At 41.7% G+C, this 12,038-nt stretch overlaps 1 protein-coding gene across 1 annotated transcript in view; it reads left to right on the top strand.

Annotated features, from left to right (window-relative positions):
* Positions 1 to 11,649, top strand: part of LOC148014781 (Transducin/WD40 repeat-like superfamily protein) — a 71,405-nt gene extending 59,756 nt beyond the window's left edge. The window contains exons 10-14 of the mRNA XM_087665441.1: positions 9,295 to 9,350; positions 9,443 to 9,533; positions 9,623 to 9,823; positions 9,906 to 10,045; positions 10,135 to 11,649. Of these exons, the coding sequence (XP_087521567.1) occupies positions 9,295 to 9,350; positions 9,443 to 9,533; positions 9,623 to 9,823; positions 9,906 to 10,042 (485 nt within the window). The 3' untranslated portion in view covers positions 10,043 to 10,045; positions 10,135 to 11,649. The remainder of the gene's footprint in view (positions 1 to 9,294; positions 9,351 to 9,442; positions 9,534 to 9,622; positions 9,824 to 9,905; positions 10,046 to 10,134) is intronic.
* Positions 11,650 to 12,038: the final 389 nt, after the last annotated feature.

Raw genomic sequence — 12,038 nt, 5'->3', positions numbered from 1 at the left:
TTTTTTCTCCAGGAACAGGAGCAGTTGTTTGCTGCCCACAAGTAGGAATAGGTGAGGGTGGTAATCTTACTAAGCAGATGTCTGAAACAGCAGTAAATCAGTACAGATTCTGGACTGTTCAGAGGTTATTTCAGAGCCCAATTGATGTCATAATCAAGGGGCACTTGGCACAGATGATGCAGAACAGTGCAGGGAACAATATGGGCTGAAAACAAGTTCCAGAACAGGACTGAACCAGTATTTACACTGGGCTGAACAGTACAGGGACCAGTATGAGTTGAAAACAGGTTTCAGAACAGGTCTGAACCAGTAATTAGGGCAGGCTGAAAATGGTCAAGTCTGCATTCCAACCAGAAGTTTCAGATTGGGGCAGAGTTTCCCCTCCTGGTCAGCTTGTTTTGGGTCAGTAATTGTATTGTTATGCTGCTAAATTTCACCCAGAATAGGTGAAAGACAGCCCATTGTAGTGTCTCTCTTTTTAAAAATAAAGAAATACTGCAAGGGGCGCCTAACTTAGGGGCCAACAGGGTGTCTGTGTGGCAACAGGAGCATTCTAGCTTCCTGTATTTCTTCTTGATTCTGTGTCTTTAAGTTTAGGTAAAGTGGGCGACTGTGAATTGGGTGAAAGCATTTATATATATTTTGGTTGTACACTACCGCCCTTCCTAGTGAACAGGCCGGTTACATGGTTTCGTTGCCGGGACCGAATCACATTTTTTCCCTAAAGAGTGAGCCAGGGATTGTTTGGGTGCGAGACATAGAATTGTGCATTATGGCTAATAGAAAGGAAGACACCAGAGAGGAAGCATCTTCATCACAGGAGATCCCTGTTGTTCATGAGGTGGGAGAGTCTTCTAGACCTCCACAGTTTGTTGCTCCTCCTGTTATGGTTGAGCCACAAGTTCTTACGGCTTCTTCTATGGATGAAGACAATTTCAAGACTCAGTTAGTTGCTGCTGTGAGTATGTTTACTCAAGTGATGCAGAATCCAAAGTTTTTGGCATTTTTGCAGCCCTCCCTTCCTTTATAGCAAGTTGGGCAATCTGCAAAGATTTCGGATCCAGTAGAGGTCCAGGATAGGGATAAGCATGCTGCAGATTCAGTGGAAACACCAAGGCAGCTTGCGGAGTCAATGGAGACTCCAAGATTGGTTCCGACTGTCCAGGAACAGGTGGCGGAAACGCTAGTTACACAGGCATTGCCAGTTCAGCTCGCCACTTTACAGCAGCCAAATGTTGGCTTAAATGGGCAGGGAAACAGTTTTCAGGCTTTACCACAGGTTTTCCCACCGACCTCTGTACATCCTGGGTACTTTGGAGGTGGATCTGTATTTCAGAGTATGGCTGGTTATGTGTCTGGAAACCAGATTTATGTACGAAGAACAGTGTTTGGGGGTACACAGGGTTTTATGCCAAACCCCATGTATGGCAATATAGGCATGCAGCCTGGATTTCAGGGTGTTCAGGGCAGTTTTGGCATGCCACAGGGCACTTTTGGTATGGTTGGTTATCAAAATCAGCAAGCAAGTATTGTGCCTACAAGCCATGTAGTCAGTGGTCCGGCAACTCCTATGCCACCTGTTAGTGTTCCTATGTTACAGGCATATCCTACGGATCCTTTGATGGCTCATGAGAAGCCAAAGCCATACAACGAAGGTGGTGCAGCCGTGTAGTTTGACATCTTTCGAGGATTTGAAGATAGGACTAAGGCTCTCTCTTTCTTACAGCAGTTTGATGCCGCATTTGCAGGAGGGAACTTTACGGAGCCTTCTAAGGTCCGGAAAGCTGCCACTTTTCTTAAGGACAATGCTAGTCAGTGGTGGAGTACACTGTTGATGCAAGGACAGGCTCCTGCCACTTGGACTTACTTTAAGCAAGTATTTACTTCTGCTTGGTTGACCAATGAATTTGAGATTGATGTTATGTCAGCTTGGCACAATTTGGATACATCTAAACACAAGGATCCGGAAGACTATAACAAGAAGTTTGGGGAGGTTTTACTTCCAGTCACTTCTTACAAGGTTGTGCCATTGACCGAGCAGATAGAGAAATATTGCTGCGGGCTGCCCAAGGAACTCCGGAATTATTGTACAAAGACAAAGGTCACCACTTTGACTCAGTTAATTGAGAATGCCACTACAGGAAATGCATTATTGTTGGGACAGTCAAGTGGTTTTGGGGGCAGCATTAAACAGGACAAATCTGAAAAATTTTCAGCAAAGAAGCCATTTGGTAAACATGTTTATCAGAATTCTCAAAGCACAGGTAAACCTTGGCAGTTCAAGAAGAAACCAGCCAAGTCCTTTGGACAGCAGTCAAAGGACCAGAAGAAATCTTTTGTGCGCAAGTCTCTTGAAGAGAGAAAGGCTTTAATGGCTGAGAGGAAGTGCTTTATCTGTGAGCAGACTGGTCATATTGCGTCTAACTGTCCGGACAAGAATAGGAGACCAGCTGATGATGATAAAGAGGACAGGAAAGGAAAGAAGCCCAAACCTTCAACGGGTTTAGTGCCAGATATGCTGGGGGGCAAGCCACATTCGGATGCTAATGAGTTTTGTAGAGCTTGGGGTAAAGTTAGGGATCAACATGTACTCATTTTCTTCGATCCTGGAGCTAAGGCAAACTTTATCTCACCAGAGTTGGCTTCTACTTTGGGCATTAGAGCAGATGAGATGGGCTACACAGCAGAGGCAGGGTTGGCATGTCCTGGCCACTTAGAGTCTGTGACACCCATTCTTGGAAAGCTGCGTCTTCATATACAGTCTTATGTCTTGTTGGGAATGCCATGGATGTTCAGAAAGCATGGTGTGTTGGATGCCTTTAACAAGACACTGACTTTGGAACATAGGGGAAAGACTCATGTGCTTGATGTGAAGCTTAAAGGAGAGTCTGTACCTGTTATATCGGCTTCTGCCATTACATCTGTAATAAAGAATCATCTTTCTGCGTACTTGATTTTTGCACGTGATGTCAAGGATAATGATGAGTGAAATTTTTCTATGTTAGATAGAGACAGATATGCTTTCTTGTCTCAGTTCAGTGATTGTTTTTTTGACTCATTACTATCACAGTTGCCACGAGAGAGGTCTGAGGATCATGCAATAGATTTGGTGCCAGGCAGTAGCCCACCAAATAGACCTCCGTATAGGGTTAGTGCAGCCCAACAGAAAGAGATATTGAGCCAGGTGAATGAGCTGTTGGAAAAAGGGCTGATTCAGCCAAGTTCATCTCCCTTTTGCTCACCAGTGCTCTTAGTGCAGAAGAAGGATGGTTCTTGGCGCATGTGCATAGATTATCGAGCGCTGAACAAGAGTACCATCAAGAACAGGTTCCCCATTCCAAGAATTGACGACATCCTTGACCGTTTGGAAGGAGCGTCAATTTTCTTGGTAATGCCATTTGGACTTACTAATGCTCCTGCTACTTTTAATCGAATGATGGATAGGATTTTTCGTCCATAGAGGCAGTTTGTTGGTACATTCTTTGATGACATGATTGTCTTTTCAAAGAATAAACAGGAGCATAGAGAACACTTGAAAGCAGTCTTTGATGAGCTTTGCAATAATAGGTTGCTTATCAATGGCAAGAAGAGCCAGTTCTTCTTGGAAGAAATCCAGTTCTTGGGGCACATAGTGTCAAAGGATGGTGTCCGAATGGATCCTGCTAAAGTTGAAGCAATTAGAACATGGCCAGATTTGAAGACTGTCTATGATGTTAGAAGCTTCTTGGGTTTGTGTTCTTACTACAGGAGGTTCATTCGCAATTTTGCAGAGATTGCTTCACCTTTACATGCTTTACAGAAGAAAGGAGTCTCTTTCCAGTGGACACAGAAGGAGATTTCAGCTTTTAATCTTCTTAAAGAAAAGATGACTTCTAGTCCAGTGATCATTCTGCCAGATCTTAGGAAGTCATTTATTGTCCAGTGTGATGCCTGCGGCAATAGCATTGGTGCAGTGTTAATGCAAGATGGCCGGGTAGTGGCTTATGAAAGCAGAATCTTGCGAGGGCCATAGAAGACTATGCAGGTCTATGAGAAAGCGCTTTCTTATTGGAAACACTACCTACTTGGGGCTGATTTTGTTGTCCAGACAGATCATTAGACATTGCGTTATTTCTTAACTCAGACTAAGCTGTCAGAAAAGCATATGCGTTGGGCAAACTTTTTGTCAATGTTCCATTTTTAGATTATGCATGTGGAAGGCAAAAAGAATGTTGTGGCTGATGCTTTGTTAAGGAAGCCACAAATTTCAGCTGTGTCAATTCCTTATCATCATGAGCTTGATGATATGAAGGAACAGTATATTGATGATGAAGATTTTGCAAGGATCTTTGATCAGTTTGTCAATGGACAACATCATGAGCATTATCTTCTCAAGGATGGTTTCATGTTGATGCATGGTAGACTATGTGTGACTATGCCATTGAGACAGAAAGTTATGACAGAGAGTCATTCTACACCGTATGCAGGGCATCGTGGTATTGATGCAACAGTCAAAGCAGTAGAGACATTCTTTTATTGGCCTACTTTGAGAAGAGACGTGGATGCTTTTGTGCGGCAGTGTTTGATTTGCCAGAAGGTCAAGTTTGATAGGCAAAAAGCACCAGGGCTTTACAGCCATTGCCTATTCCAGACAAACCATGGGAAAGCATAGCTATGGATTTTATCTTTGATCTTCCAAGGACACAGATAGGAAATGATGGGATATGGACTATTATTTGCAGGTTTAGCAAACAGGCTCATTTCATTCCTGTCAAGAAGAAGATAAAACCAGATCAGATGGCACGTTTGTTTATGTGCAATGTCTTCAAGTATCATGGTATGCCACAGTCTATTGTGACTGTGATCCACGGATGACAAGTCTATTTTGGAGAGGCATATTTGAGAACATGGGCACAACGCTTAAGTTCTCATCGTCATTTCATCCACAGACTGATGAACAGTCAGAAGAGGCAAATTCTACTGTCTTGGATATGCTTAAGTGCTATGTGTCAGAGCACAAGTCAAAGTGGGAGCAGTATTTGCCTTTGGTCGAGTATGCATACAATAATACCATGCATTCGTCAACAGGCAAAGCCCCTTTTGAAATTGTTGAAGGTGGTAAAAAGGTTCCTCCCATTTTGCATACAAAGGATAAGATCTTTCAAGCAGATTAGTATGTGCCGAGTATGGGGGAAATGTATCAGAAAGTTAAGCATGCCCTTGAAAGGACTCACGCAAAGCAAAAGAAAGCTGCTGATCATCACCGTTGTGAATTGATATTTTCACTTGGTGATTGGGGGCAAGGAAAGTCTTTTCACTAAGCTTAGTATGCGATACTATGGGCCTTTTCAAGTAATAGAGAAGATTAGTGATGTCAGCTATAGGCTGAAATTGCCTGACAATTGGAAGATTCATAATGCTTTCCATGTAAGTCTTCTTAGACCTTATGTGGGTGATGTGCCAGAAGATATGCTAGATGAGGAACAGCTTGAAGTCGAGGAACTTGATGAAATTCTTGTTCCAGAATAGGTATTGCTACACAAAGAAAGGAAAGTGAAAGGCAAAGTTGCTAGAAGGTATTTGGTTAAGTTCAAGAACTATCCAGCTATAGATGCTAAGAGGATGGACGAAGGTGAACTTGCAGAGTCACCTAATGTGTTGGAACTTTACCTTGAAGCATTTCGCTTGCAATCTACCTTGACCCCTTGTATCTCTAAGCTGAAATAGATTGTCAAAGTGACAATTGCTCAAGAAAGAAATTATGTACAGAAACAGATTTTGTACAGATTAACACTTATTGTGTCCATATGGTTTTCTCAGTGCTAAATAAGTAAGTATTGCTTGCAAGAATACAGTTTTTACTTCTATTGAATTGAATACATGTTGTAACAATGGTTACTCGATCGGGCATGTATTTTGTGAATTGACTCAGTGGGGATATCATTTTGATGTACCAGCCACTAGATCTCTAGTCAGGGTGATGTGGAGTCATCAAATGAGAATCTGCCACTATGGGGATATCATTGTGGTGTACCGGCCACTATATCTGGAAATAGTGATGTGGAGTCACATGATGATAGTCTGCCATGTTTCACAGTTAGAACATACATGTGTTAACAGTGTGTTTAGTTCACAATGTTGACTGATAGCATGTATGTGTTGTACATGTGTTGCCAAGTGTAAGTTCACTGGGTTAGTTGGAAGCATGTATGACATTCATGCAAACGAGGACGTTTGCGATTTCGAGAGGGAGGTATATCACAAGACCGTGACAACTATTACCTTTTTGTTGATTTCTTTATTACATATTTTATTTCGTCCTTTTTGGAAGGATCCCTCTTGAAATCTAAATGCCTGAGTTGCATGGCCAGTATGTGAAACGGACAGGAATGTCTAATGAGTCAAGACTGGATAGTTAAGGTCCAGTACAAGTCTGGAAGAGGCTGATGGCACTGTAGATTGACAAGCCTGGAAGAGACTTGTGAAAGTGTATATGGACAAGTGTGTTGAAGAATTGGCCTGGAAGAGACTAGTTCAAAGTGAAGATGGACAAATCTGCAAGAGATTAGTCCATGTGGGGTCATCAGTGGAAATTCACTTTCAGTTGAGCTACATTGTAAATTTGGATGTAGCCATAGTCTGCAAAGATGGTCAGAAGACTAGTGGGATGCAATGGAAGCAACTCCTAAAATTTAGGGAGTTACTATTTTTGGACCCCAGAATCTGTTCGCGTCATTATCTTCATTTTTGCACGAGGATCAATCCTCTGGTCTGTGCGGAGGTCAAATTCTGCATCGAGCATGGGGAATTTTAGACCGGAAGGCTGGAACGGGAAATATCTTCCAGTGCTGCCACTTGGCACAAATTGGTGCACTTACCTCTTTAATAAGGGGTTGGCGTGCAGTTTTTGGGTGGAAGGGGCTCATTTTGTAAAGGGGGAGAAGGATTGCTGCAGATGGAGAGCTCTTGAGAGCTGGTCTACCTTGTCTATGATACACAGAGGGCTGAGCTTGCTTCCTACTCTCTCTCTCTCTCTCTCTCCCTGACAGTATGGTTATGCTGCAGAATCAAGGGCCTTTCTTCTGATTCAGGTATAACTGTGTGGAATATGCTGTTTTTGCATGAGGCAAGAGCCTTTTTTTCTCCAGCAACAGGAGCAGTTGTTTGCTGCCCACAAGCAGGAATAGGTGAGGGTGGTAATCTCACTAAGCAGATGTCTGAAACAGCACTAAATCAGTACAGATTCTGGACTGTTCAGAGGTTATTTCAGAGCCCAATTGATGTCATAATCAAGGGGCACTTGGCACAGATGATGCAGAACAGTGCAGGGAACAATATGGGCTGAAAACAGGTTCCAGAACAGGACTGAACCAGTAATTACAGTGGGCTGAACAGTACAGGGACCAGTATGAGTTGAAAACAGGTTTCAGAACAGGTCTGAACCAGTAATTAGAGCAGGGTGAAAATGGTCAATTCTGCACTCCAACCAGAAGTTTCAGATTGGGGCAGAGTTTCCCCTCCTGGTCAGCTTGTTTTGGGTCAGTAATTGTACTGTTATGCTGCTAAATTTCACCCAGAATAGGTGAAAGACAGCCCATTGTACTTTCTCTCTTTTTAAAAATAAAGAAATACTGCAAGGGGCGCCTAACTTAGGGGCCAACAGGGTGTCTGTGTGGCAACAGGAGCATTCTAGCTTCCTGTGTTTCTTCTTGATTCAGTGTCTTTAAGTTCAGGTAAAGTGGGCGACTGTGAATTGGGTGAAAGCATTTATATATATTTTGGTTGTACACTACCGCCCTTCCCAGTGAACAGGCCGGTTACAGAAATGCTCTGCATGATGGGCTGATTCCATTGAAGGTATAGTTTTGTGTTTTCTTTGCACTTCTGTTGAGCCAAGAGCTTCACTGTCCAGGTTCAGGAGTAGCTGTTGGCTTCTCCAATGCAGGAACTAAAGAAAGTGATGACCATGCCAGACAGGAACAAGGTTTTTCAGCTCTGGTTTAGTACTGTTTGTGGGACTGTTTTATTGTTGGAATGATGCCAGGGTAAAAAGGATGTTGTTTTGGATATGTTGGACAGTAAAAACAGTAAATACAGAGTTCTGCAGACTGCAATTCTGCACATGAATCATTGAGTTATGGGCATAGAAAATGCTTTCCTAAAAGGGATGTTGTTTTGGTCATGCTGTACTGTCCTTATGCAGTTGGGATTTACTTAGAAAAGATGAAAACCAACTGTTTAGAGGTTATGTATTTTGGAACATTTCATTTTGTAACTTTAGTCATAGACCTGTTGCACCGGCTTCTCTCTCCATGGGACCTCGAGGTGGTGAACTGACCTCGAGTCCGGTCGGCCAGCAATAAATGCCAAATATGACCATAAAATGACAATAAAATGCTTGATTAGGGAATTACCACCCTTTCCAGGAAGGAAGGTTGGTTTCACCTATTCTTTTTGATAGTCAAAGTGCTATTGCAGTAGCATGGAATGCAGTGTTTCATACTCGTACGAAACACATTGAGATACATTATCACTATGTGTGAGAGAGATCACATGTAAGGGAGATTAGCATGATCTATATCCCTACACAGGAGAATGTTGTAGATATTTTCACCAAGGTACTATCACGTGAAAAGTTTGAGGAATTTCGAAAATCCTTGAACTTATTGCCTTTTCGTGATTGATTCACTCCTTGTACATGATCACATTGGCACTACAGGCAGGTGCTAGAATTGGTCAATTATGGGTAGTGCCCGATGTACTTGTGTGGTGTAGACAGTTATTTTAAGTGTCAAAGGATAGTGTGTCTAGGACTTTAAAGGTAATGACACTAGACTCTAGAGTTAAATTAACTCTAGTTGAGTTAGGGATAGGTCTAACTTAATTAAGACCTATTGTACTTCCATTCTATCATTCTAGTACTTGCATGTTCACTCTCTGTCTCTTCCTCCATTTCCAACAGGCTGATGTTGAGCTTCTTGTTCCGAGTAAAAGAGTGCAACAACCAAAGGTGGGTCTAGCCATACCAACTACAAAGCCACAAGAATCACAAGTGAACCCTCAACAAGAGGGGTGTTCCTACCTAGGATGCTTAGGGGGAACTGAAACTGCTGCATGTTAGTTGTCTGTTCAAGTCTTTACACTGGTTTATTGAAGATTGTGCTGAATGTCTCTGTTTTGATTCTCTTTACGCTCTTTTAGAAGATCACTAAATAATGCACACATACACAGTGGCATTTCTTTTTATTAAGTTGGTTTGTTTTGACGTGTGTGTTGTTGAAGTGCTCTTCTTGTAATGGTGTTTAAATCAAACAGGTTTGGATCGATATTTGAGGATATACAATATCAAGACGAGACAGTTGCTTACTCGGGTGAGAGTTATCACAGTATTTAAACCTCTCGGTAACTTTCAAGTTTTGGTTATTTGTAGGCTTTATATTAATCTCTCTTTGCTTCTCTCCAGGTGTTTCTCAAGCAGCAGTTGGTTGCAGTTGTATTTGATGAAAATTACCCTTCGGTGTCTCCTTCAGTAAGAGGTTCCTTGGATGTAGAAGGTAACTATTGCAGGTCCCAAATAATTAGTTTTGTTAAAGTGTCTTACAATAGCAAACACCATTTTCAATAAATTTTTATACATATTCAGGTGAGGCTAAGCTTGCCGAGAAGGATGATGAATGTAACCTTCAAGATACGAAGTCGGGGAAGAGTAAGAAGTCAAAGAAACGAGCTAAAGCTTTAGCGGAAGCTCAGTGCAGTTTTGAGAAGCAAGAGAAGGAAGAAAGTCTTGATGCTGCAGAGTGCAAAGATGTCCAGCTGTTGAAAGAGAGGAAAAGGAAGAAAAAAGGTTTATTAGACATTTTTCATTATAAAATTCATCCTACAAGAGTGTGGGATCTTATTTTTTGGTTATGCTGATTGAATTTCAGGTAAAAGGGACCTCGAAGTTAATGGAGAGTGCAATCCTCAAGTATCTGGAGATGATGTCTGTAAGAAAGCACAAGAAAAAGAGAAGATACACAAGCATAAGAAAAAGAAAAAAGTTGTGGTCTCTTCTGAGGGTTAGAAGGTTATATTTGACAACCTTCGTATACTCTTATCACTTGCTGTGTCTTTTTTTGGGTAGTACAGAAGCGACTAATGCATTAACTGTTGCAGGATTTCATGTGAAAGCTGCTGAACTGCAAGGCAGTACATGATCACTAACTTTGCTAGCCCCATATTTATGCCTGTTGTGGAGCAGACTTTGTAATTTGATCAATGGTCCTCAAAATTACGTATTGATGAAAGAGTACAAGGAAGAGACATATTACAGATACTGCTGACTCCAAAATTCTCAATATCATTTTCAGCATACAATTGAAGATCATTTTTCTTTTCTCCACGAGCATGAAATGGGGGGAATCAAATTATTTTGGCTGGACAACTTGCTGATGTAGCCTTGTGACCATCCATCCTATTTTGAGTTGATTTTGAAACCATTACCATGGTTCTACATCATGTGATAGTGTATGTATTACCATGGTTCTACATCATGTGATAGTGTATGTATTCCCAGTATTTGTGCTTGTGTGGCTGTGCACTACACCACAGTACACAGCTTTTGGGTTAACTGTCGATTGGACAGGGCCAACACACACATGTGACACTCCCCTGGGCTGTTTGCTAGCATAACCTTTTGTGCTGCAAGCGGTTGAGATTTGCAGGTTTTATGTTGGCTGTACTCCATATTGAGTACTTACTATTCAGCTCGAAGGGAACAAATCTAATCCTGAGGATGGCATTTTAAATCTGACAGTAATGGAAGTGTGATTTTCTGGGAGCTCTTTAGTACTCCACTCAAACTTTGAAGCCTTGCAAACAGGTGGGCAATTAACAACTCACACGTATATTACTGTGGTCTCCAGAATCTTCTGTGGTACTAAAGGGCAGGTACTTCTTTTTGTAACATGATGAGAACCAGGCAGTGCTTGTTGATCTGCAAACAAAAAAAGTACCCTTTCGGGATGGGGTATAATCTCAACACAGATCGTGTAAGGCTATAGATAGACAACATGCATTATGCAGTGTGATGGTAAGAATTGGTAGGGTTTTGCAGGCTTTGGGCCATGTAACAATGCTTGCCTATCTTGGCCAGTTGTGATCCTTCTCATCCTCCATTAAACCTGGCTACCTCCCGTAGTGTGGCATTAGTGTGTCTAGGTGATGCTCAGCTGGAGACTTAGAGCATTCAAGATGGGGTGATTGACATTGATTGATGGGAATGCTCAAGAAGACTACAGATGTGTATATTAGCATGGGTTTTGTTAGCTATGGTGATAACTCCAAACTTTTGACTGAATTAAGATCATGGATTGAAATGAAATTTCTTCGGACAAGGCATCCTAGTCACGTGATACTTCTGATATCGTATGCTGCGACATTGAGATATGTTTACGTGCAGAGACGGTTTATAATAACTTTGATGGAATCTCAAGTTGAACCTTTTCAGGTTTCAAATGTGTATACTATGTTGACATAAAGCCACCTATTATTGTGGAGCCAGCTTTCTTTCTTTATGTGGACTTGATTATTGGGTGCATGACACAACCTTTGAATGTATAAAGTACAAACATCCATGTAAGATTTGTAAAGTTAAATATTGACTTACCCTTATACATGTAGCCACCAAGTTGCCTTGTCACTAGCATCTCATTTATCATGCTTAACAATCACTCTTCACTTGTATTTTGATTTACGGAGCATAAGGAAACACATGTAAAAAATTTCATGATGGCCCCTCATTGCTCCTATTTAAAGAACAATGTTTATCTCTTCATTGACCGAAGCCTTCCCCTTGCCGTCTAACACTACCATACTCATCTTTAGTTCTGTTGATGGTACGACCATCTATTTGCAACCTTGTAGTTGGCCATAGTTGGTGAAGTTTGGTAGTCTAAGAGGATGATATCAATTTATTTGCTAAGAGAGACTATCGACGTTATTAGTAGGATTTAGGAGGCGCTTTATTCTTGACCACCACTTTACACAAGGGTCACCCTTGAAATGCACACATTTGGAAC

Source organism: Lygodium microphyllum, chromosome 24, assembly GCF_053477565.2.
Source record: "Lygodium microphyllum isolate KBCC chromosome 24, Lygodium_microphyllum_v1.1.10, whole genome shotgun sequence".
In the NCBI taxonomy this organism is placed as follows: domain Eukaryota; kingdom Viridiplantae; phylum Streptophyta; class Polypodiopsida; order Schizaeales; family Lygodiaceae; genus Lygodium; species Lygodium microphyllum.
The sequence above is the reverse complement of the archived record's forward strand: the minus strand, read 5'-3'. Positions and strand labels throughout refer to the sequence as shown.